General features: G+C 40.5%; 1 protein-coding gene across 2 annotated transcripts; it reads left to right on the top strand.

Moving 5' to 3' along the window:
* Positions 1 to 229: 229 nt before the first annotated feature.
* Positions 230 to 26,935, top strand: ecm1b (extracellular matrix protein 1b). 2 transcript variants are annotated; one of them, XM_062991467.1, is made up of 12 exons: positions 230 to 336; positions 12,440 to 12,496; positions 12,578 to 12,619; positions 12,740 to 12,805; positions 12,890 to 13,158; positions 18,132 to 18,346; positions 19,281 to 19,426; positions 23,632 to 23,752; positions 24,158 to 24,404; positions 24,537 to 24,754; positions 25,386 to 25,473; positions 26,561 to 26,935. In XM_062991467.1, exons 1-12 carry the CDS (start codon positions 276 to 278, stop codon positions 26,759 to 26,761), a joined length of 1,731 nt encoding a protein of 576 aa, XP_062847537.1. In that variant the 5' UTR covers positions 230 to 275; the 3' UTR covers positions 26,762 to 26,935. The 2 variants fall into 2 exon arrangements, with proteins under 2 accessions (XP_062847537.1, XP_062847538.1); XM_062991468.1 differs by having other exon boundaries at positions 231 to 336; positions 23,632 to 23,731.

Raw genomic sequence — 26,935 nt, 5'->3', positions numbered from 1 at the left:
ACACACACACACACACATAAATACATAACCACACACAAACATAAACATACACACTTACAAATCCAGGAACACCCTTACATAAGCACTCACATATTCGTAAACACACACACACACACACACACACACACACACACACACACACACACACACACACACACTAGTACACGCCCACTGTGTCGGTGTATTTCAGCATGTTTGGAGCTGTGCTGCAGTCACTAGGCGCGGTGTGTATGTGTGAGTGGGACTGAACCGAACTAAGCTGGGTTCTAATCATCATGGATGGGATGAGAGCTCATCTCCTGCTGTGTCTGCTGCTGGTGGTCAGGGCGGCGGAAGGTACGTGGGCTCTTTCTAATCACACCCGCTTTCTGTACACTCTTTCGTTACTGCGCCACTGTGTACAGTTGTATTAATGAGGTTTAAACACTATTCACTGTATGTGTAACGGAGTCCTGAACAGGTTTAGTGTGTACAGTTGTATAAATGAGGTTTAAACACTATTCACTGTATGTGTAACGGAGTCCTGAACAGGTTTAGTGTGTACAGTTGTATAAATGAGGTTTAAACACTATTCACTATATGTGTAACGGAGTCCTGAACAGGTTTAGTGTGTACAGTTGTATAAATGAGGTTTAAACACTATTCACTGTATGTGTAACGGAGTCCTGAACAGGTTTAGTGTGTACAGTTGTATAAATGAGGTTTAAACACTATTCACTATATGTGTAACGGAGTCCTGAACAGGTTTAGTGTGTACAGTTGTATAAATGAGGTTTAAACACTATTCACTGTATGTGTAACGGAGTCCTGAACAGGTTTAGTGTGTACAGTTGTATAAATGAGGTTTAAACACTATTCACTGTATGTGTAACGGAGTCCTGAACAGGTTTAGTGTGTACAGTTGTATAAATGAGGTTTAAACACTATTCACTGTATGTGTAACGGAGTCCTGAACAGGTTTAGTGTGTACAGTTGTATAAATGAGGTTTAAACACTATTCACTGTATGTGTAACGGAGTCCTGAACAGGTTTAGTGTGTACAGTTGTATAAATGAGGTTTAAACACTATTCACTGTATGTGTAACGGAGTCCTGAACAGGTTTAGTGTGTACAGTTGTATAAATGAGGTTTAAACACTATTCACTGTATGTGTAACGGAGTCCTGAACAGGTTTAGTGTGTACAGTTGTATAAATGAGGTTTAAACACTATTCACTGTATGTGTAACGGAGTCCTGAACAGGTTTAGTGTGTACAGTTGTATAAATGAGGTTTAAACACTATTCACTGTATGTGTAACGGGGTCCTGAACAGGTTTAGTGTGTACAGTTGTATAAATGAGGTTTAAACACTATTCACTGTATGTGTAACGGAGTCCTGAACAGGTTTAGTGTGTACAGTTGTATAAATGAGGTTTAAACACTATTCACTGTATGTGTAACGGAGTCCTGAACAGGTTTAGTGTGTACAGTTGTATAAATGAGGTTTAAACACTATTCACTGTATGTGTAACGGAGTCCTGAACAGGTTTAGTGTGTACAGTTGTATAAATGAGGTTTAAACACTATTCACTGTATGTGTAACGGAGTCCTGAACAGGTTTAGTGTGTACAGTTGTATAAATGAGGTTTAAACACTATTCACTGTATGTGTAACGGAGTCCTGAACAGGTTTAGTGTGTACAGTTGTATAAATGAGGTTTAAACACTATTCACTGTATGTGTAACGGAGTCCTGAACAGGTTTAGTGTGTACAGTTGTATTAATGAGGTTTAAACACTATTCACTATATGTGTAACGGAGTCCTGAACAGGTTTAGTGTGTACAGTTGTATAAATGAGGTTTAAACACTATTCACTGTATGTGTAACGGAGTCCTGAACAGGTTTAGTGTGTACAGTTGTATAAATGAGGTTTAAACACTATTCACTGTATGTGTAACGGAGTCCTGAACAGGTTTAGTGTGTACAGTTGTATAAATGAGGTTTAAACACTATTCACTATATGTGTAACGGAGTCCTGAACAGGTTTAGTGTGTACAGTTGTATAAATGAGGTTTAAACACTATTCACTGTATGTGTAACGGGGTCCTGAACAGGTTTAGTGTGTACAGTTGTATAAATGAGGTTTAAACACTATTCACTGTATGTGTAACGGAGTCCTGAACAGGTTTAGTGTGTACAGTTGTATAAATGAGGTTTAAACACTATTCACTGTATGTGTAACGGAGTCCTGAACAGGTTTAGTGTGTACAGTTGTATAAATGAGGTTTAAACACTATTCACTGTATGTGTAACGGAGTCCTGAACAGGTTTAGTGTGTACAGTTGTATAAATGAGGTTTAAACACTATTCACTGTATGTGTAACGGAGTCCTGAACAGGTTTAGTGTGTACAGTTGTATTAATGAGGTTTAAACACTATTCACTATATGTGTAACGGAGTCCTGAACAGGTTTAGTGTGTACAGTTGTATAAATGAGGTTTAAACACTATTCACTATATGTGTAACGGAGTCCTGAACAGGTTTAGTGCTTCGACACACTTTTGGGTGTGGATCCAGACCCTGAAGCTGCAGGATAAAAGTCCCGGATGGAGTCTGACCCGTTATATCACACCCATATTCTATTATACTGGTCAGTTTAGTAATTAAAAGGGCTAATATTTACCCCCCCCCAACCTGCTCCACATAATACCCCCAGGTCCCAACAATAATCCTTACAGCACCAGATATTTTTTTTAAGTAACCCTCATGTTCTGTTCGGGGCCCCTGAGGCCTCCAGAGCCTCTTTAAAGGGTCCCAGAATATCCCAAATAATTCATGACTGTTCCTAATTTTGTGGACAATGTAAATAATGAATATTTTATATTAATACTGTGTTCCAAACTCCCTCTAATTTATACACCTATGTTTGGGCTCTCAGCGGCCCCCAGCTAGAACACATGATTACAGTCAAGTGTTCAGGGTACAGCTGAGTGTCTCACACACACATATACATGTACACAAAGTACACACATACATATATATACATACACACACATACACAAAGTACACACATACATATATACATACACACACAAAGTACACACATACACAAAGTACACACATACATATACATACACACACAAAGTACACACATACACAAAGTACACACATACATATATATACATACACACACATACACAAAGTACACACATACATATATATACATACACACACATACACAAAGTACACACATACATATATACATACACACACAAAGTACACACATACACAAAGTACACACATACATATATACATACACACACATACACAAAGTACACACATACATATATACATACACACACAAAGTACACACATACACAAAGTACACACATACATATATACATACACACACAAAGTACACACATACATATATACATACACACACAAAGTACACACATACACAAAGTACACACATACATATATACATACACACACAAAGTACACACATACATATATACATACACACACACAGTACACACATACACAAAGTACACACATACATATATACATACACACACAAAGTACACACATACACAAAGTACACACATATATACATACACACACAAAGTACACACATACACAAAGTAGACACATACATACAGTGTATCACAAAAGTGAGTACACCCCTCACATTTCTGCAAATATTTCATTATATCTTTTCATGGGACAACACTATAGACATGAAACTTGGATATAACTTAGAGTAGTCAGTGTACAGCTTGTATAGCAGTGTAGATTTACTGTCTTCTGAAAATAACTCAACACACAGCCATTAATGTCTAAATAGCTGGCAACATAAGTGAGTACACCCCACAGTGAACATGTCCAAATTGTGCCCAAATGTGTCGTTGTCCCTCCCTGGTGTCATGTGTCAAGGTCCCAGGTGTAAATGGGGAGCAGGGCTGTTAAATTTGGTGTTTTGGGTACAATTCTCTCATACTGGCCACTGGATATTCAACATGGCACCTCATGGCAAAGAACTCTCTGAGGATGTGAGAAATAGAATTGTTGCTCTCCACAAAGATGGCCTGGGCTATAAGAAGATTGCTAACACCCTGAAACTGAGCTACAGCATGGTGGCCAAGGTCATACAGCGGTTTTCCAGGACAGGTTCCACTCGGAACAGGCTTCGCCAGGGTCGACCAAAGAAGTTGAGTCCACGTGTTCGGCGTCATATCCAGAGGTTGGCTTTAAAAAATAGACACATGAGTGCTGCCAGCATTGCTGCAGAGGTTGAAAACATGGGAGGTCACCCTGTCAGTGCTCAGACCATACGCCGCACACTGCATCAACTCGGTCTGCATGGTCGTCATCCCAGAAGGAAGCTGACGCACAAGAAAGGCAGCAAACAGTTTGCTGAAGACAAGCAGTCCAAGAACATGGATTACTGGAATGCCCTGTGGTCTGACGAGACCAAGATGAACTTGTTTGGCTCAGATGGTGTCCAGCATGTGTGGCGGCGACCTGGTGAGAAGTACCAAGACAACTGTATCTTGCCTACAGTCAAGCATGGTGGTGGTAGCATCATGGTCTTGGGCTGCATGAGTGTTGCTGGCACTGGGGAGCTGCAGTTCATTGAGGGAAACATGAATTCCAACATGTACTGTGACATTCTGAAACAGAGCATGATCCCCTCCCTTCGAAAACAGTTTTCCAACAGGATAACGACCCCAAACACAACCTCCAAGATGACAACTGCCTTGCTGAGGAAGCTGAAGGTAAAGGTGATGGACTAAACCCAATTGAGCACCTGTGTCGCATCCTCAAGTGGAAGGTGGAGGAGTTCAAGGTGTCTAACATCCACCAGCTCCGTGATGTCATCATGGAGGAGTGGAAGAGGATTCCAGTAGCAACCTGTGCAGCTCTGGTGAATTCCATGCCCAGGAGGGTTAAGGCCGTGCTGGATAATAATGGTGGTCACACAAAATATTGACACTTTGGGCACAATTTGGACATGTTCACTGTGGGGTGTACTCACTTATGTTGCCAGCCATTTAGACATTAATGGCTGTGTGTTAAGTTATTTTCAGAAGACAGTAAATCTACACTGCTATACAAGTTGTACACTGACTACTCTAAGTTATATCCAAGTTTTATTTCTATAGGATTGTCCCATGAAAAGATATAATAAAATATTTGCAGAAATGTGAGGGGTGTACTCACTTTTGTGATACACTGTATATACATACACACACATACACAAAGTACACACATACACAAAGTACACACATGTATATATACATACACACACAAAGTACACACATACACAAAGTACACACATACATATATACATACACACACATACACAAAGTACACACATACACAAAGTAGACACATACATATATACAGTGTATCACAAAAGTGAGTACACCCCTCACATTTCTGCAATTATTTCATTATATCTTTTCATGGGACAACACTATAGACATGAAACTTGGATATAACTTAGAGTAGTCAGTGTACAGCTTGTATAGCAGTGTAGATTTACTGTCTTCTGAAAATAACTCAACACACAGCCATTAATGTCTAAATAGCTGGCAACATAAGTGAGTACACCCCACAGTGAACATGTCCAAATTGTGCCCAAATGTGTCGTTGTCCCTCCCTGGTGTCATGTGTCAAGGTCCCAGGTGTAAATGGGGAGCAGAGCTGTTAAATTTGGTGTTTTGGGTAAAATTCTCTCATACTGGCCACTGGATATTCAACATGGCACCTCATGGCAAAGAACTCTCTGAGGATGTGAGAAATAGAATTGTTGCTCTCCACAAAGATGGCCTGGGCTATAAGAAGATTGCTAACACCCTGAAACTGAGCTACAGCATGGTGGCCAAGGTCATACAGCGATTTTCCAGGACAGGTTCCACTCGGAACAGGCTTCGCCAGGGTCGACCAAAGAAGTTGAGTCCACGTGTTTGGCGTCATATCCAGAGGTTGGCTTTAAAAAATAGACACATGAGTGCTGCCAGCATTGCTGCAGAGGTTGAAGACGTGGGAGGTCAGCCTGTCAGTGCTCAGACCATACGCCGCACACTGCATCAACTCGGTCTGCATGGTCGTCATCCCAGAAGGAAGCTGACGCACAAGAAAGCCCGCAAACAGTTTGCTGAAGACAAGCAGTCCAAGAACATGGATTACTGGAATGCCCTGTGGTCTGACGAGACCAAGATAAACTTGTTTGGCTCAGATGGTGTCCAGCATGTGTGGCGGTGCCCTGGTGAGAAGTACCAAGACAACTGTATCTTGCCTACAGTCAAGCATGGTGGTGGTAGCATCATGGTCTTGGGCTGCATGAGTGTTGCTGGCACTGGGGAGCTGCAGTTCATTGAGGGAAACATGAATTCCAACATGTACTGTGACATTCTGAAACAGAGCATGATCCCCTCCCTTCGAAAACTGGGCCTCATGGCAGTTTTCCAACAGGATAACGACCCCAAACCCAACCTCCAAGATGACAACTGCCTTGCTGAGGAAGCTGAAGGTAAAGGTGATGGACTAAACCCAATTGAGCACCTGTGGCGCATCCTCAAGTGGAAGGTGGAGGAGTTAAAGGTGTCTAACGTCCACCAGCTCCGTGATGTCATCATGGAGGAGTGGAAGAGGATTCCAGTAGCAACCTGTGCAGCTCTGGTGAATTTCATGCCCAGGAGGGTTAAGGCAGTGCTGGATAATAATGGTGGTCACACAAAATATTGACACTTTGGGCACAATTTGGACATGTTCACTGTGGGGTGTACTCACTTATGTTGCCAGCCATTTAGACATTAATGGCTGTGTGTTGAGTTATTTTCAGAAGACAGTAAATCTACACTGCTATACAAGTTGTACACTGACTACTCTAAGTTATATCCAAGTTTTATTTCTATAGTGTTGTCCCATGAAAAGATATAATAAAATATTTGCAGAAATGTTAGGGGTGTACTCACTTTTGTGATACACTGTACATACACACACATACACAAAGTACACACATACACAAAGTACACACATGTATATATACATACACACACAAAGTACACACATACACAAAGTACACACATACATATATACATACACACACATACACAAAGTACACACATACACAAAGTACACACATACATATATACATACACACACAAAGTACACACATACACAAAGTACACACATACATATATACATACACACACACACACACAAAGTACACACATACACAAAGTACACACATGCATATATACAAACATACACATATACACACACATACACAAAGTACACACATACACAAAGTACACACATGCATATATACAAACATACACATATACACACACACACACAAAGTACACACATACACAAAGTACACACATACATATATACATACACACACAAAGTACACACATACACAAAGTACACACATACATATATACATACACACACACACACACAAAGTACACACATACACAAAGTACACACATGCATATATACAAACATACACATATACACACACATACACAAAGTACACACATGCATATATACAAACATACACATATACACACATACACACAAAGTACACACATACACAAAGTACACACATGCATATATACAAACATACACATATACACACACACAAAGTACACACATACACAAAGTACACACATGCATATATACAAACATACACATACACACACATACACAAAGTACACACATACACAAAGTACACACATGCATATATACAAACATACACATATACACACACATACACAAAGTACACACATACACAAAGTACACACATGCATATATACAAACATACACATATACACACACACACACAAAGTACACACATACACAAAGTACACACATGCATATATACATACACACACATATACACACATACAAATACATATCTCACACACACAAACTCACTCAAACTCAAACTCAGCTTTATTGGCATGACAAATAAGGACATTCGTATTGCCAAAGCAAGTTAAAGAGAAATATTAAAAATACAAATAAGAAAGAACAAATATATACAAAACAGTTACATGTGCAAAAAAAAATATAAACTAGAATAAAATATTAATAAAAACAGTGCAAAATAATAACAATAAAAATTATAATATTTACAATAATGAGGTAGTAAAACAATCAGTTTGTGTGTGTGTGTGTGTTTGTGTGTGTGTGTGTGAGAGAGAGAGACATGGTCACCCACTGTCCCTCACCTGGTGGCAGGTGTGTGTATAGAGTGCTGCTAGTGTGCAGCTCTCTCTGTGCTCCCCCAGTAGGTGGGTCAGTTTGTCGGGGTCTGGGAGGGAGGTAAAGTTGGGGATGACGTTATTAAATTTAGGGAAGAATTGGGAGCGGATGTGGCGCCTAACTTTTTTTCTTAGGTTCACCAGCACAAAAGTTTGGTGCACCCAAATTTTCGACCGCATCGCATTTAACACCTCAGTTTTACAGGTTCACTTTTTTTTTTTTCGCTGTCCTTATAGGCAATATTGCCTTTTAAATGATTAACTAACAATCTGGTCAACATAAAGTTCTTTATCTGAAGCACAATTCTACAAGAAAGGTAACTTACTGAAAAAGTGTTGGTGATTAAAGTGCTTCACTGAGCTGAAATTTAAGATAAATGAAATAAAAAGAAAATCTAAATTAAAAGTGCAAGTGTTTTAAGGGCTTCAAATCTCATTTAATGATAAGAATATTACATACGGTTAATGCAGTTAGAGAGACATATTATTGAAATAGGCTACATGACATTATTACATTTTGAGTCAGTTTGCCGCTGATATGTTTAAAGTGCCTTAAAAAAAGATGAACTGTGTGATATGAGGTGGTAAAAGTGACCCGAACGACCGTTTAACGTGAAATATAACCAGCACACGTGAAGTAAATCCAGCTAAACACAGATACATGTGGAGCTGTTAGACTGGGTTTGATGGTTACTTCACACAGATGTTTGTTTGTATTATGGAACATTAATGATGTTTTATCTCTCGAGTCGAGCGCTGAGCAAATCGGTTATTTATGTCGAGAGTCGCGGTGAAAGCGAAGCGCAAAACTCTTCTCACGTCAGTGAACTAAAGAAAACAACAACTGAGACAAACACGTCACGTCTTCTTATCACCGATATTTGATTGATGTTTTTACATAAAAACCAACATCTGTAACAGCAGCACAGATGCTCACACATGTTCTACACACTCCGCCATGATATTACTACTCTTAACTTTCGCTTTGTAACGCCCACCGTTGATGACGCTGGTCCCGCCCTTCACTATCTCTGATTGGTTAAGACATATAGATATGATTACATTATGGATCTAATGTGTGTCTGTTGTTGCACCGGAGACTTTCAGAGTCGCAGAGACTTTTTTTCCCCTCGAACGGCTGGTCGCACCGGTGCGACCTCAGATTTTTTTCAGTCGCACCATTGAGAAATTAGGTCGCATGTGCGACCAAATTGGTCACACTCTAGAGTCCTGGGTGGTACTTGGTACACCGGGTGAGGAAGTGCAGCTCCGTCTCTACTGTACTGAGAGTGCAGTGCTGGCACAACCTCTCCTCACGGGGCAGCCAGGACCGGGTGTGTCGCCCCGTCTCCACGGCCAGGTCGCGTGCGCTCAGTCTGTACCTCGTCAGGGTGTTTCTCAATTTAGGGTCGGATACTGTGCTCAGATAATCTGCTGCACTGTAGTATCTGTTTAGAGCCAAATAACAAATAACAACAAATAACAACAAATAATAACAAATAACAACAAATAATAAATAACTGCATTTTACTTTGAACTTTAGTTTCAGTTTCCCAATAATTTAGATATTTAATTCTGAGTCTTTGTGTAATTTGGTTTATTCTGATTGGGTTTGCAATACCCCCAATACTTCATGACTGTTCCTAATTTTGTGAACACTGTAAATAAAGAATATTTTATATTAATACTGTGTTCCAAACTCCCCCTAATTCATACACCTATGTTTGGGCTCTCAGTGGCCCCCAGCTAGAACACATGATTAAAGCCAAGTGTTCAGGGTACAGCTGAGTGTCTCACACACACATATACGTATACACACACAAAGTACACACACACACACATACACAAAGTACACACATATACATATACACACACATACATATATACAAAGTACACGTATACACACAGACACATACATATACGCAAAGTACACATATACACACATATATACAGTGCTGGCCAAAAGTATTGGCACCCCTGCAATTCTGTCAGATAATACTCAATTTCTTCCAGAAAATGATTGCAATCACAAATGCTTTGGTATTAATATCTTCATTTATTTTGCTTGCAATGAAAAAACACAAAAGAGAATGAAAAAAAAGTCAAATCAATTATCATTTTACACAAAACTCCAAAAATGGGCCGGACAAAAGTATTGGCACCCTCAGCCTAATACTTGGTAGCACAACCTTTAGACAAAATAACTGCGAACAACCGCTTCCGGTAACCATCAATGAGTGTCTTACAATGCCCTGCTGGAATTTTAGACCATTCTTCTTTGGCAAACTGCTCCAGGTCCCTGAGATTTGAAGGGTGCCTTCTCCAAACTGCCATTTTGAGATCTCTCCACAGGTGTTCTATGGGATTCAGGTCTGGACTCATTGCTGGCCACTTTAGAAGTCTCCAGTGCTTTCTCTCAAACCATTTTCTAGTGCTTTTTGAAGTGTGTTTTGGGTCATTGTCCTGCTGGAAGACCCATGACCTCTGAGGGAGACCCAGCTTTCTCACACTGGGCCCTACATTATGCTGCAAAATTTGTTGGTAGTCTTCAGACTTCATAATGCCATGCACACGGTCAAGCAGTCCAGTGCCAGAGGCAGCAAAGCAACCCCAAAACATCAGGGAACCTCCGCCATGTTTGACTGTAGGGACCGTGTTCTTTTCTTTGAAGGCCTCGTTTTTTTTCCTGTAAACTCTATGTTGATGCCTTTTCCCAAAAAGCTCTACTTTTGTCTCATCTGACCAGAGAACATTCTTCCAAAACGTTTTTGGCTTTCTCAGGTAAGTTTTGGCAAACTCCAGCCTGGCTTTTTTATGTCTCTGGGTCAGAAGTGGGGTCTTCCTGGGTATCCTACCATAGAGTCCCTTTTCATTCAGACGCCGACGGATAGTACGGGTTGACACTGTTGTACCCTCGGACTGCAGGGCAGCTTGAACTTGTTTGGATGTTAGTCGAGGTTCTTTATCCACCATCCGCACAATCTTTCGTTGAAATCTCTCGTCAATTTTTCTTTTCCGTCCACATCTAGGGAGGTTAGCCACAGTGCCATGGGCTTTAAACTTCTTGATGACACTGCGCACGGTAGACACAGGAACATTCAGGTCTTTGGAGATGGACTTGTAGCCTTGAGATTGCCCATGCTTCCTCACAATTTTGCTTCTCAAGTCCTCAGACAGTTCTTTGGTCTTCTTTCTTTTCTCCATGCTCAATGTGGTACACACAAGGACACAGGACAGAGGTTGAGTCAACTTTAATCCATTTTAACTGGCTGCAAGTGTGATTTAGTTATTGCCACCACCTGTTATGTGCCACAGGTAAGTAACAGGTGCTGTTAATTACACAAATTAGAGAAGCATCACATGATTTTTCAAAGGGTGCCAATACTTTTGTCCACCCCCTTTTTTATGTTTGGTGTGGAATTATATCCAATTTGGCTTTTTGACAATTCTTTTTGTGGTTTTCCATTGAAGACAAATTAAATGAACATTTTAATATCAAAGCATTTGTAATTGCAATCATTTTCTGGAAGAAATTGAGTATTATCTGACAGAATTGCAGGGGTGCCAATACTTTTGGCCAGCACTGTATACACAGACTAACATACACACAAAATATCTCTCTCACACACACACACACACACACACACACACACTCACATATATACTCACACACACATACTAACATACACACTCACACTTAAAACATTCATGTTACCAAAGCTTAGTTACAGAGAAATAATACAAATAACAATAAGAACAAAAATATACAAAACAGTTACAGGTGCAAAAATATAAAATAATTCATAAAGTTATAAAGTTAGTCATACTATTAGTTGTGTACATGTGTGTGTGTGTGTGTGTGTGTGTGTATATATTTGTTCTTATTGTTATTTTTATTTTCTCTGTAACTGAGATTTGGCAATACCAATGTTCTTATTTGTCCTTTATACATGCCAATAAAGCCTCTTTAGAGTTTGAGTGTGTGTGTGTGTGTGTGTGTGTGTGTGTGTGTGAGTAGTGTATTGCTCCCTGGACTCTAAAATACATACACAACTACTGACTGACTCTATTATCATTGTTTGAACAATGTTTTTAATGTGTGTTTATTGTAGTTCTTGTATCTATTGTATATTACTGCTGTGATTCTTTTATAACTTGTATTTTTTACTCTATTTCAGATCCTTTTACAGACCTAAGAGACGAGATTTTCACCCCACTGGGTCCAGAATTTGAAGGTCTGTTGAACTAAGACTGAATAAATTAGTTCATTTCATCATCTCGCTGTTCATTTGAGCACAAACTGTCTGTTTTCGTAGGTTTAGCAGTCCAGAAGCCAATTGAAAGTTTTTTACCAATTGGTAAGACTAAACTAAATCTGACCAACTTGTGAACAGAATCATTTCTCTTTTTTATACGGTTGTTGAAGAATGAAACAGCCTCTGTCTGTCTGTCTGTCTGTCTGTCTGTCTGGGACTCAGATCTCCTGGATGAATGGATGCAGAGAACGGTGGCACGTGACGAGTCTCCGGCTGTAGAGGAGAAAGGTGGGAGGAGTGTATCTACGATGCTCTTATCTTCTGATTTCTTTACTCTCAGCTCATTTTTCTCTCCGTCTGAACACTCTCCAGGTCCCACACGCCCTCCTGTGTCCCATCAGCTCCATGACTATTATGTTCCCTTTCCTCTCGGCCGTCCAACCCTCAACAACATCTTTGCCATTTGTCACTACAGTGGCCGACGTTCCTGGTATCCTAAAGAAAAACTACCAGACAGTGGTTTTGGTAGTATAATCCGTCAGATCAAGGCTAACAATAAACTGGAGTACTGGTTCCCAGTGTGCTGCGGTAATAACAGTACCCAGGATGAAGAACTGACCCTGTGCTGTGCTGAGCAAGCGGTGAGAAAACATGCAGAGTTCACTAAACAGAGCACTCAGTTTCAAATGTATGTTTAGTGTTTTTTTATGTTTAATTTTATTTATATTTAGTGTTATTTATATTTAGTGTTTTTTATATTTATTTATTTTTATATTTAGTGTGATTTATATTTTGTTATTTTTATTTAGTGTTATTTATATTTTGTGTTATTTATATTTAGTGTTATTTATATGTAGTGTTATGTTTCATGATATTTATATTTAGTGTTTTTTATGTTCAGTGTTATTTCAGTGTATTTTATACTGTCATTTATATTTAGTGTTATTTATGTTTAGTGTTATACAATGTTATTAATATTTTAGTGTTGTTTATATTTAGTGTTGTTTATATTTAGTGTTATTTTCATTTAGTGATATTTATATTTAGTGGTATTCATATTTAGTGTTACTTATATTTAGTGTTATTTATATTTCATTTTATTTATATTTAGTGTTATTTATATTTAGTGTTATTTATGTTTAGTGTTATTTATGTTTAGTGTTATCTACAATGTTATTAATATTTTAGTGTTGTTTATATTTAGTGTTGTTTATATTTAGTGTTATTTTCATTTAGTGATATTTATATTTAGTGGTATTCATATTTAGTGTTACTTATATTTAGTGTTATTTATATTTCATTTTATTTATATTTAGTGTTATTTATATTTAGTGTTATTTATGTTTAGTGTTATTTATGTTTAGTGTTATCTACAATGTTATTAATATTTTAGTGTTGTTTATATTTAGTGTTATTTTCATTTAGTGATATTTATATTTAGTGGTATTCATATTTGGTGTTATTTATATTTAATGTTAGTTATATTTAGTGTTATTTATATTTAGTGTCATTTATATTTAGTGTTATCTTCATTTAGTGTTATTTATATTTCATTTTATTTATATTTAGTGTCATTTATATTTAGTGATATTTATATTTAGTGTTAATTATATTTACTGATATTTATATTTAGTGTTATTTATATTTAATGTTAGTTATATTTACTGATATTTATATTTAGTGTTAATTATATTTAGTCATATTTATATTAGTGTTATTTATATTTAGTGGTATTCATATTTAGTGTTATTTATATTTCATTTTATTTATATTTAGTGTCATATACAGTATATTTAGTGTTATTTATGTGTTATATGTAATGTCATTAGTGCTGGACAATAATTCGATATCGATATACAGGGGTTGGACAAAATAACTGAAACACCTGTCATTTTAGTGTGGGAGGTTTCATGGCTAAATTGGACCAGTCTGGTGGCCAATCTTCATTAATTGCACATTGCACCAGTAAGAGCAGAGTGTGAAGGTTCAATTAGCAGGGTAAGAGCACAGTTTTGCTAAAAATATTGCAATGCACACAACATTATGGGTGACAAACCAGAGTTCAAAAGAGGACAAATTGTTGGTGCACGTCTTGCTGGCGCATCTGTGACCAAGACAGCAAGTCTTTGTGATGTATCAAGAGCCACGGTATCCAGGGTAATGTCAGCATACCACCAAGAAGGACAAACCACATCCGACAGGATTAACTGTGGACGCAAGAGGAAGCTGTCTGAAAGGGATGTTCGGGTGCTAACCCGGATTGTATCCAAAAAACATAAAACCACGGCTGCCCAAATCACGGCAGAATTAAATGTGCACCTCAACTCTCCTGTTTCCACCAGAACTGTCCGTCGGGAGCTCCACAGGGTCAATATACACGGCCGGGCTGCTATAGCCAAACCTTTGGTCACTCGTGCCGATGCCAAACGTCGGTTTCAATGGTGCAAGGAGCGCAAATCTTGGGCTGTGGACAATGTGAAACATGTATTGTTCTCTGATGAGTCCACCTTTACTGTTTTCCCCACATCCGGGAGAGTTACGGTGTGGAGAAGCCCCAAAGAAGCGTACCACCCAGACTGTTGCATGCCCAGAGTGAAGCATGGGGGTGGATCAGTGATGGTTTGGGCTGCCATATCATGGCATTCCCTTGGCCCAATACTTGTGCTAGATGGGAGCGTCACTGCCAAGGACTACCGAACCATTCTGGAGGACCATGTGCATCCAATGGCGGTGCCGTGTATCAGGATGACAATGCACCAATACACACAGCAAGACTGGTGAAAGATTGGTTTGATGAACATGAAAGTGAAGTTGAACATCTCCCATGGCCTGCACAGTCACCAGATCTAAATATTATTGAGCCACTTTGGGGTGTTTTGGAGAAGCGAGTCAGGAAACGTTTTCCTCCACCAGCATCACGTAGTGACCTGGCCACTATCCTGCAAGAAGAATGGCTTAAAATCCCTCTGACCACTGTGCAGGACTTGTATATGTCATTTCCAAGACGAATTGACGCTGTATTGGCCGCAAAAGGAGGCCCTACACCATACTAATAAATTATTGTGGTCTAAAACCAGGTGTTTCAGTTATTTTGTCCAACCCCTGTATATCGCAATAGAAAATGTTTCAATAACGTTGATATGATTTTTTTTTTTTTTTTTTTTTTTTTTTTTTTTTTTAATTTAGCACGTCCAATTTCGTCCCATCTATCATCCTCTCATTAGTGCGGATTCCTGCTCCTGATTGGGGCTGACGAGGCCGTTCCACGCCTCCTCCGACACGTGCACAGCCAATCGACCGTCTTATCACCCACACTTGACGAGTGTAGCGTGGCAGAGTACTGTGCACGGAGGATCACACACTCCGCCACACCCCCTCCCGTCTCCATACAGGCGCCACCAACCAGCCAGCAGAGGGCGCAACCGCCCCGTTCCTGAGAGAGCATCCCCTACGGTCTCAAGTTCCGCCCCCCACCCGGACAACCGGCCAATCGTTGTCCATAGCCGCCCAGCCTCGACCGTGAAGGCAGAGCTGGATTCGAAACGACGCTCCTTCGAAATCCAGCTCTGGTTGCAGCACGTGTCTTTTTACCGCTGCGCCACCTGAGCGGCTCGTTGATATGATTTTTAAACAAATTAGATCGATATACATGACGTCAGTGCGTGATGACGTACGCCACAGGCACGAAGCCAGTGCTCAGCGTTACCGCTCTGATTACACTCCGCTACCTACAACACGGTGGATATTAGCGGCTAAATGAGTTCAACAGCTGTGAGTGAACGAGCATCCACAGTTTAAAAAGAAGCATATCTATATTTAGTGTTATTTATATTTAGTGTTATCTATATTTAGTGTTATTTATATTTAGTGTTATTTATTTTTAGTGTTGTTTATATTTAGTGTTGTTTATATTTTGTGTTATTTATATTTAGTGTTATTCATATTTAGTGTTTTTTATAGTTAGTGTTACTTATATTTAGTGTTATTTATATTTAGTGTTATTCATTTTAGTGTTATTTATATTTAGTGTTACTTATATTTAGTGTTATTTATATTTAGTGTTATTCATTTAAGTGTTATTTATATTTAGTGTTATTCATTTAAGTGTTATTTATATTTAGTGTTATTTATATTTAGTGTTATTTATATTTAGTGTTATTCATTTAAGTGTTATTTATATTTAGTGTTATTTATATTTAGTGTTATTTATATTTAGTGTTATTCATTTAAGTGTTATTTATATTTAGTGTTATTCATTTAAGTGTTATTTATATTTAGTGTTATTCATATTTAGTGTTAATTATATTTAGTGTTATTCATATTTAGTGTTATTTATATTTAGTGTTATTCATTTTAGTGTTATTTATATTTAGTGTTACTTATATTTAGTGTTATTTATATTTAGTGTTATTTATATTTAGTGTTATTTATATTTAGTGTTACTTATATTTAGTGTTACTTATATTTAGTGTTATTTATATTTAGTGTTACTTATATTTAGTGTTATTTATATTTAGTGTTATTCATTTAAGTGTTATTTATATTTAGTGTTACTTATATTTAGTGTTATTTATATTTAGTGTTATTTATATTTAGTGTTACTTATATTTAGTGTTACTTATATTTAGTGTTATTTATATTTAGTGTTACTTATATTTAGTGTTATTTATATTTAGTGTTATTCATTTAAGTGTTATTTATATTTAGTGTTACTTATATTTAGTGTTATTTATATTTAGTGTTATTCATTTTAGTGTTATTTATATTTAGTGTTACTTATATTTAGTGTTATTTATATTTAGTGTTATTCATTTTAGTGTTATTTATATTTAGTGTTTCTTATATTTAGTGTTATTTATATTTAGTGTTATTCATTTAAGTGTTATTTATATTTAGTTTTATTTATATTTAGTGTTACTTATATTTAGTGTTATTTATATTTAGTGTTATTCATTTAAGTGTTATTAATATTTAGTGTTATTCATTTAAGTGTTATTTATATTAAGTGTTATTTATATTTAGTGTTATTCATATTTAGTGTTATTTATATTTAGTGTTATTTATATTTAGTGTTACTTATATTTTGTGTTATTTATATTTAGTGTTATTCATTTAAGTGTTATTTATATTTAGTGTTATTCATTTAAGTGTTATTTATATTTAGTGTTATTTATATTTAGTGTTATTCATTTAAGTGTTATTTATATTTAGTGTTATTCATTTTAGTGTTATTTATATTTAGTGTTATTTATATTTAGTGTTATTCATTTTAGTGTTATTTATATTTAGTGTTATATATATTTAATGTTATTTCAGTATGTTTTTGTTGGTTATGCATCTTCATGGTTTGTATTTTGTTTAGCAGACGAAAGACACAACAGTGTGAAACCTTGAGCTCGATCAGCTTCACACTGCTGATAAATAAAAGCTATTTAACCTGTTCTCTCTACTGTTCTCTCTCTGGTTCTCTCTTTGTTCTCTCTCTGATCCCTCCTGTTCTCTCTCTCTGTTCTCTCCTGTTCTCTCTCCGGTTCTCTCTTTGTTCTCTCTCTGATCCCTCCTGTTCTCTCTCCTGTTCTCTCTCTCTCTGTTCTCTCTCTGTTCTCTTGTGCAGTGGAAGGAATCTCTTGCTGACTTCTGTTGGGAGGAACTCTCTATAAAGACCATTCCCTTTCACTGCTGCAAGCTGGACGGGTCAGAAATATGGAAATGCTTTGAGAAGTTTGCTGTAGACCACGATTACCTGCCTACTAACCAGAGCTTGTGGACTCCGTCCCCCTCCATCATTGAAAACTTTGACTTTAATCCCAGTACCTGCAAGAGAACAAGGTGAGTCCGTCTAATTGATATGAACGGATATGAGTGGATTCAATATTTATTCTGAACATTTTATCCTCAAAGTTGATGTTAGAAGCAGGAAAAAATGGACGAGCGTGAGGATCTGAGTGAGTTTGACGAGGGCCAGATTGTGATGGCTAGACGACTGGGTCAGAGCATCTCCAAACCTTCAGCTCTTGTGGGGTGTTCTCGGTCTGCAGTGGTCAGTATCTATAAAAAGTGCTCCAAGGAAGGAACAGTGGTAAACCGGCGACAGGGTCATGGGCGGCCAAGGCTCATTGATGCACGTGGGGAGCGAAGGCTGACCCGTGTGGTCCGATCCAACAGACGAGCTACTGTAGCTCAAACTGCTGAAGAAGTTCATGCTGGTTCTGATAGAAAGGTGTCAGAATACACAGAGCAGCACAGTTTGTTGTGTATGGGGCTGCATAGCCACAGACCAGTCAGGACGCCCATGCTGACCCCTGTCCCCTGCCGAAAGCACCAACGATGGGCACGTGAGCATGGGAACTGGACCACGGAGCATCACGTGGACGGCCAGGTGCGTGTGCGTCGCTTACCTGGGGAACACACGGCACCAGGATGCATTATGGGAAGAAGGCGAGCCGGCGGAGGTTGTGTGATGCTCTGGGCGACGTTCTGCTGGGAAACCTCGGGTCCTGCCATCCATGTGGATGTTACTCTGACACGTAGCTCCTACCTAAGCATTGTTGCAGACCATGTTCACCCTCTCATGGAGACGCTATTCTCTGATGGCCCCTTTACCAATATATTGCACCTCTGTATTGCAATATAGTATTTAAAATAATGGTTCCATGCTGATATACATAACACTTAAATGAAGCTCTGATATAACCAGCACGGCGTAACCATTACATGATCTTTCTGTGTTCGCTCATGTTACTCATGTTCTCTTTTCTCCCAGCATTCAAGAAGACGTACCTGAAGTTCTGAGAGAGAGGGAGACCTTGAGACCTCGATCTAAACCTTCAGACCTCGACCTGTCCATGTATTCAGGCATGGAGCAAAGAATGGTGATCCCTGACATTCCTTTAACAGTGAGTGAGAGAGGTGAGATTCTGGTTTGCTGCTGCCCCTCTCAAAATAACAAAACCTCTTTTTATATTCACCTAAATTAATTTACAGTTTTTCTTTGTGTCTGAACTGTCACTATTCATTGTCTGTTTGGTTGTGTAAAGTATGGGTGTGTTCGAAAACCTAGTGAGCTCCCTTGCTTGTCTTACTGCTTACATAGGCAGCTGCCTCAGTAGAGAGGATATAAGTCAAAGACTTATAAGGCAGGTTATTCGAACGCGCTACTTAGACAGCGATTCCATCGGGTTTTGCATTTAGCATTTAGCATCTTGCCATTCAAACCAATTGGATGGGGTGGCAAAACGCGCTAACATGTCAACTAACATCTCTTGCAAATTAAAGTTAAAAATCAATAATAATTTATTTACGTTTGAAAATAACTCGTTTAGTTCGTTTCTCCGCCCCGTCAGCCATGTTTTGTTTTTTTTCTGTGAGAGAAGAGCTGCCGCACTGAATGCTGGGATTGCCTTGATCACTAAGCACGCTTCCGATGCTCACTCGTTCTTGAGTCAAAATAACATTTGAATTTTAAGATACCTAACTAGACAGCATATTAAGGCATCTAGGATTTCGAACAGCCTCCTTTTGGGGAGCGCACGTAGACGTAAAATGCGTCTATGTAGAGAGCGCACTAGCTTTCCGAACACACCCTATGTGTATGTCTGTGCAGTGTTGGGGTGTGTGTGTGCAGTGTTGGGGTGTGTGTATCTGTGCAGTGCTTGTATGTTTGTGTAGAGTCTGTTTGTCTGTGCAGTGTTGGGGTGTGTATAACTGAGTGGTTAAGATACTGGACTAGTAATCAAAAGGTTGCCGGTTCAAGTCCCACCACAGCCAAGTTGCCACTGTTAGGCCCTTGAGCAAGGTCCTTAACCCTCAATTGTCAAAATCATGTTCAGTCATAACTGTAAGTCACTTTGGATAAAAGCGTCTGCTAAATGCTGAAAATGTACATGTATCTGTGCAGTGTGTGTGTTTATGTAGAGTCTGTGTGTGTGTGTATCTGTTCAGTGTCAGGGTGTGTGTGTATCTGTGCAGTGTCAGGGTGTGTGTATCTGTTCAGTGTCAGAGTGTGTGTGTATCTGTGCAGTGTCGGGGTGTGTGTGTATCTGTGCAGTGTTGAGGTGTGTGTATATCTGTGCAGTGTTGAGGTGTGTGTATATCTGTGCAGTGTCAGAGTGTGTGTGTATCTGTGCAGTGTCAGAGTGTGTGTGTATCTGTGCAGTGTTGGGGTGTGTGTGTATCTGTGCAGTGTTGAGGTGTGTGTGTATCTGTGCAGTGTTGAGGTGTGTGTGTATCTGTGCAGTGTTGAGGTGTGTGTGTATCTGTGCAGTGTCAGGGTGTGTGTGTATCTGTGCAGTGTCAGGGTGTGTGTGTATCTGTGCAGTGTCAGGGTGTGTGTGTATCTGTGCAGTGTCGGGGTGTGTGTGTATCTGTGCAGTGTCGGGGTGTGTGTGTATCTGTGCAGTGTTGAGGTGTGTGTGTATCTGTGCAGTGTTGAGGTGTGTGTGTATCTGTGCAGTGTTGAGGTGTGTGTGTATCTGTGCAGTGTCGGGGTGTGTGTGTGTATATCTGTGCAGTGTTGAGGTGTGTGTGTATCTGTGCAGTTTTGAGGTGTGTGTGTATCTGTGCAGTGTCGGGGTGTGTGTATATCTGTGCAGTGTTGAGGTGTGTGTGTATCTGTGCAGTGTCAGGGTGTGTGTGTATCTGTGCAGTGTCAGGGTGTGTGTGTATCTGTGCAGTGTCGGGGTGTGTGTGTATCTGTGCAGTGTTGAGGTGTGTGTGTATCTGTGCAGTGTCAGGGTGTGTGTATCTGTGCAGTGTCGGGGTGTGTGTATCTGTTCAGTGTCAGGGTGTGTGTGTATCTGTGCAGTGTCAGGGTGTGTGTGTATATCTGTGCAGTGTCGGGGTGTGTGTGTATCTGTGCAGTGTCGGGGTGTGTGTGTGTATATCTGTGCAGTGTCGGGGTGTGTGTGTATCTGTGCAGTGTCGGGGGGTGTGTGTATATCTTTGCAGTGTCGGGGTGTGTGTGTATATCTGTGCAGTGTCGGGGTGTGTGTGTATCTGTGCAGTGTTGAGGTGTGTGTGTATATCTGTGCAGTGTCGGGGTGTGTGTGTATCTGTGCAGTGTCGGGGTGTGTGTGTATCTGTGCAGTGTCGGGGTGTGTGTATATCTGTGCAGTGTCAGGGTGTGTGTGTATCTGTGCAGTGTCAGGGTGTGTGTGTATCTGTGCAGTGTCAGGGTGTGTGTGTATCTGTGCAGTGTTGAGGTGTGTGTGTATATCTGTGCAGTGTCGGGGTGTGTGTGTGTATATCTGTGCAGTGTCGGGGTGTGTGTGTGTATCTGTGCAGTGTCGGGGTGTGTGTGTATCTGTGCAGTGTCGGGGTGTGTGTGTATCTGTGCAGTGTCGGGGTGTGTGTGTATCTGTGCAGTGTCGGGGTGTGTGTGTATCTGTGCAGTGTCGGGGTGTGTGTGTATCTGTGCAGTGTCGGGGTGTGTGTGTATCTGTGCAGTGTCGGGGTGTGTGTGTATCTGTGCAGTGTCGGGGTGTGTGTGTATCTGTGCAGTGTTGAGGTGTGTGTGTATCTGTGCAGTGTCGGGGTGTGTGTATCTGTTTAGTGTCAGGGTGTGTGTGTATCTGTGCAGTGTCAGGGTGTGTGTGTATATCTGTGCAGTGTCGGGGTGTGTGTGTATCTGTGCAGTGTCAGGGTGAGTGTGTATATCTGTGCAGTGTCGGGGTGTGTGTGTATCTGTTCAGTGTCAGGGTGTGTATCTGTGCAGTGTTGGGGTGTGTGTATATCTGTGCAGTGTCGGGGTGTGTGTGTATCTGTTCAGTGTCAGGGTGTGTGTGTATCTGTGCAGTGTCGGGGTGTGTGTGTATATCTGTGCAGTGTCGGGGTGTGTGTGTATCTGTGCAGTGTCGGGGTGTGTGTGTATCTGTGCAGTGTCGGGGTGTGTGTATCTGTTCAGTGTCAGGGTGTGTGTGTATCTGTGCAGTGTCGGGGTGTGTGTGTATATCTGTGCAGTGTCGGGGTGTGTGTGTATCTGTGCAGTGTCGGGGTGTGTGTGTATCTGTGCAGTGTCGGGGTGTGTGTGTATCTGTGCAGTGTCGGGGTGTGTGTGTATATCTGTGCAGTGTCGGGGTGTGTGTGTATTTGTGCAGTGTCGGGGTGTGTGTGTATCTGTGCAGTGTCGGGGTGTGTGTGTATCTGTGCAGTGTCGGGGTGTGTGTATCTGTTCAGTGTCAGGGTGTGTGTGTATCTGTTCAGTGTCAGGGTGTGTGTGTATCTGTGCAGTGTGGGGGTGTGTGTATATCTGTGCAGTGTCGGGGTGTGTGTATCTGTGCAGTGTCAGGGTGTGTGTGTATCTGTGCAGTGTCGGGGTGTGTGTATCTGTGCAGTGTCAGGGTGTGTGTGTATCTGTGCAGTGTCAGGGTGTGTGTGTATCTGTGCAGTGTCAGGGTGTGTGTGTATCTGTGCAGTGTCGGGGTGTGTGTATATCTGTGCAGTGTCGGGGTGTGTGTATCTGTTCAGTGTCAGGGTGTGTGTATATCTGTGCAGTGTCGGGGTGTGTGTATCTGTGCAGTGTCAGGGTGTGTGTGTATCTGTGCAGTGTCAGGGTGTGTGTGTATCTGTGCAGTGTCAGGGTGTGTGTGTATCTGTGCAGTGTCGGGGTGTGTGTATATCTGTGCAGTGTCGGGGTGTGTGTATCTGTTCAGTGTCGGGGTGTGTGTGTATCTGTTCAGTGTCAGGGTGTGTGTGTATCTGTGCAGTGTCGGGGTGTGTGTGTATATCTGTGCAGTGTCGGGGTGTGTGTGTATCTGTGCAGTGTTGAGGTGTGTGTGTATATCTGTGCAGTGTCGGGGTGTGTGTGTGTATATCTGTGCAGTGTCGGGGTGTGTGTGTATATCTGTGCAGTGTCGGGGTGTGTGTGTATCTGTGCAGTGTCGGGGTGTGTGTGTATCTGTGCAGTGTCAGGGTGTGTGTGTATCTGTGCAGTGTTGAGGTGTGTGTGTATATCTGTGCAGTGTCGGGGTGTGTGTGTATCTGTGCAGTGTCAGGGTGTGTGTGTATCTGTGCAGTGTCGGGGTGTGTGTGTATCTGTTCAGTGTCGGGGCACATGTGTGCTATCGTCCAGGCCCTGACCGCACTTCCTTTCACGCTTCTTCTATTATTTTGTCCAGCTCCTGAACGCCCCCCTGTGGACGATTCCATTCCGATTATTAAAGGCCTTCGGTTCCCTCCTGCCCGTCCAACCGCCAGCGATATCCTCACCATTTGCCAGTACGGTGACCGTCGACCCCGGTATCACTGACATCTACGTATATGTGTTTATTCATGTATAGATCTACAGTACATGTATTCATTCATGTATGGATCTATATGTCTTTATTCATGTATAAATCTATATGTATTCATATATACTGTAGATCTATATGTATTTATTTATTTTTTCATGCATAGATCTACTATATGTTTTCATGTATAGATCTGTATGTATTGATTTATTAATGTATAGATCTATGTTTTCATGTATAGATCTGTATATATTTATTTATTTATTCATGTATAAATCTATATGTTTTCATGTATAGATCTGTATATATTTATTTATTAATGTGTAGATCTATATGTTTTCATGTACAGATCAATATGTATTTTTTTATTCATTAATGTATAGATCTATATGTATTTATTTATGTTTTGCAGTCGCAGCATTTCAGAATCTCTCAGATCTCCTGTGGTTAGAAAGCTGAACATCGTCTTCCCCCCTGGTCGCCCGACTTCTGCCAACATCGCCTCCATTTGCACTAATCGCGAGCGTCGCCCTCTCTACCCATCCGGCGGTCTGACTGGTTTGGGCGCCCACCAGTGGAGAGCCATGGACATGCTGGACAAAGCCTTCGCTAAGTGTTGTAAAGAGAAAACAAACATACACGCCTGCGCTATGAAGAAGGTACGCGTCTATACGTTAGCGTTCGTACCATGACCTGCCCGAACGGGCTCGTCTGATGGAGGGTGTGGTTGAACGGTGGTTTAAGTCCTGGTAACGGTGCATGTCTAAGTTCTTCTTCTCTGCTTGCTTCAGTGGAAGAGGATGGTGAGGAATTTCTGTCGGAAAGAACAGCAGCACAGCGAGAAGCCGTTCGATTGCTGCGGACGCACAACGAGAAACGATCAGTACGACTGTTTCGCCGCCGCCTCCCCGAACCCGGGCTACACGCTAGTCAATGTTAACTTTGCGGCGTTACGAACGACTCCCACTTCGAACATGTTCTGCAACACCTACACCAAATATAAATATGGGTAAGATGTTTTCAACAGGAAGTTCATTCTTTTCAGTTTCAGGCATTAAAAATGTAAAGACTTACGGAAGGTATTGTGTATTTTTTCGCCACAATTTTCCTCCCAATTTAGTCATATCCAATTACCCGTTTGCATTTAACTTCCTCTCTACTGCTGCAGACCTCCACTCCCAACACACGCCCCCTCCGACCGCTCCTTTTCACCTGCACCAGGTTCATTTAAAGATTTATATTGTGTATGGAGAGTCACGCACTGATCCCCATTATCCCTCGTCCCTGTGCAGCGCCATCGATCAGCCAGCAGAGGTCGTAATTACGAGCCGATCGTTTCCTCTGCTTCACCTCATTAAGGAATGAAAACTATACTATATAATACCATTCATATCTGGCCATTGTTGGATTTTGTATTATTTCTTATAGCTGTAAGTTTTTTCTTGCACTTACATACAGTTTGTAATCCCATATGTTTTATTCTTACACTATAAAGCTAAAGCTGTGATTGGGTGGCTAATAAAGATGTTTTTAATGCCTACAGGTCTCAATAATTACCTTGTTTATACAGATACTACAGTAAAAGTAGAAAGTCCTGAGCGTAGTTTGGTAAACGTGATTATGGACGTGTGTTCCTGCAGGTCTGATTCAGATTATAAATTCAATGAGATGGCTGAAGAGTGCTGCAGCCTACCAGACGGAATGAAGCTGACGTGTATTCAGATGAAGGTGTGTGTAAGAGGTTTCACCTTGATTTTAAACTATTACTTTATTTATAACGCTATTAATAATGTGTGGACACTTAATAAAATGAACGATTGTCTTTAGAGACTTTGGCGCTGGGTCATACCAGTGTTAGCAGCAGGTGTGTAAAACAATTTTGGACGCTTTTACCCAAAGCAACTTACAGTACTGTGCAATTAAGGATTAGAGGCTTTGCTCGAGGGCCCAACAGTACCAACTTTGCAGTGGTTGGGCTTGAACCAGAGACCTTAACCGCTAGGCTACAACGTTCCCTAATAAGGCTTATGTGTGCTTTTTAATTGAGCTTATATTTACATCTGCAGCACCTGGCGGATGCTTTTATCCAATGACTGAATACAGTCTGAGCAATTGAGGGTTAAGGGCCTTGCTCAGGGGCCCAACAGTGGCAACTTGGTCATGGTACGATAAATCGGGAGGAAAAATGGGGAGAAAAAAAAAGAATTAATATCTATGAGTTTTTTCCCCCCCTTTTTTCCCCCCAATTTTTATCCCCCAGTCTAGTCGTGTCCAATTACCCTGATTGCTCCTCTATACTGATTCGACCCTTCACCGCTGACTGAGGACGCCTCTCAATCAGTACAGACTGCATTTTTCACCTGCACGAGTCGAGTTCATACTTCGATGGGTACTGTGTACGGAGGGCCACACCCCCATCAGCATTATTCCTCAGCCCTGTGCAGGCGCCATCAGTCAGCCAGCAGGGGCTGTACCAGTTATGAGGACCTATGATCCGACTTTTTTACCCCTAACCCTGAACAATCGTTGTTCATGCAGCCGCCCAGCCCAGTCGAAAGTCAGAGCTGAGATTCGATACGATGTATTCGAAACCCCAACTCTGGTGAGCTAGTGTACTTTACTGCTGCGCCACCTGAGGGGACTAATATCTACAAGTTTTGATGTCAGGCTCAAGTGTCCACAAACTGCATTTGTGCTCTACACCTTATTCTACCTTAGTTCTGTTATTACTGTTATGCAAACAGTCTTTCTGTACCAGATCTGAGCTCTGGAGTTCCCGTCACTGAATAATATCTGTTATTCTTTTATTTTTCAGCTGAATAATGTTTGTAAAAACCAACAGCGGCTCTTCTGTTGCGGGATGAGACGCTCCGAATGCCTCAACAAGCTGCTCTTACGCTACATGGCTGCATCAAATATTCTCACCACCAAGGGCACGATATGCCCGATGTCCTTCGATAAAGTTATGAGCGTCGTGTCTTCAGACGCTTTTGACCCGAATGGAATCCTGAGTTGAGCAAGACGCTTTTATTAACACCACTTATGTTTTACTAAAGGGGGTGATGAGTGGGTCAGTTAATGCATTAGAGCTTTAGCAGAACTGTGTGGTCAGTGTTCTCTTTCACTCTGTAGCTTCTTCTACCATCCACACTTATGATGCACATTATTAAACATGGATTATATTTCTTCA

This window comes from Trichomycterus rosablanca, chromosome 3, assembly GCF_030014385.1.
Source record: "Trichomycterus rosablanca isolate fTriRos1 chromosome 3, fTriRos1.hap1, whole genome shotgun sequence".
Classification (NCBI taxonomy): domain Eukaryota; kingdom Metazoa; phylum Chordata; class Actinopteri; order Siluriformes; family Trichomycteridae; genus Trichomycterus; species Trichomycterus rosablanca.
The sequence above is the reverse complement of the archived record's forward strand: the minus strand, read 5'-3'. Positions and strand labels throughout refer to the sequence as shown.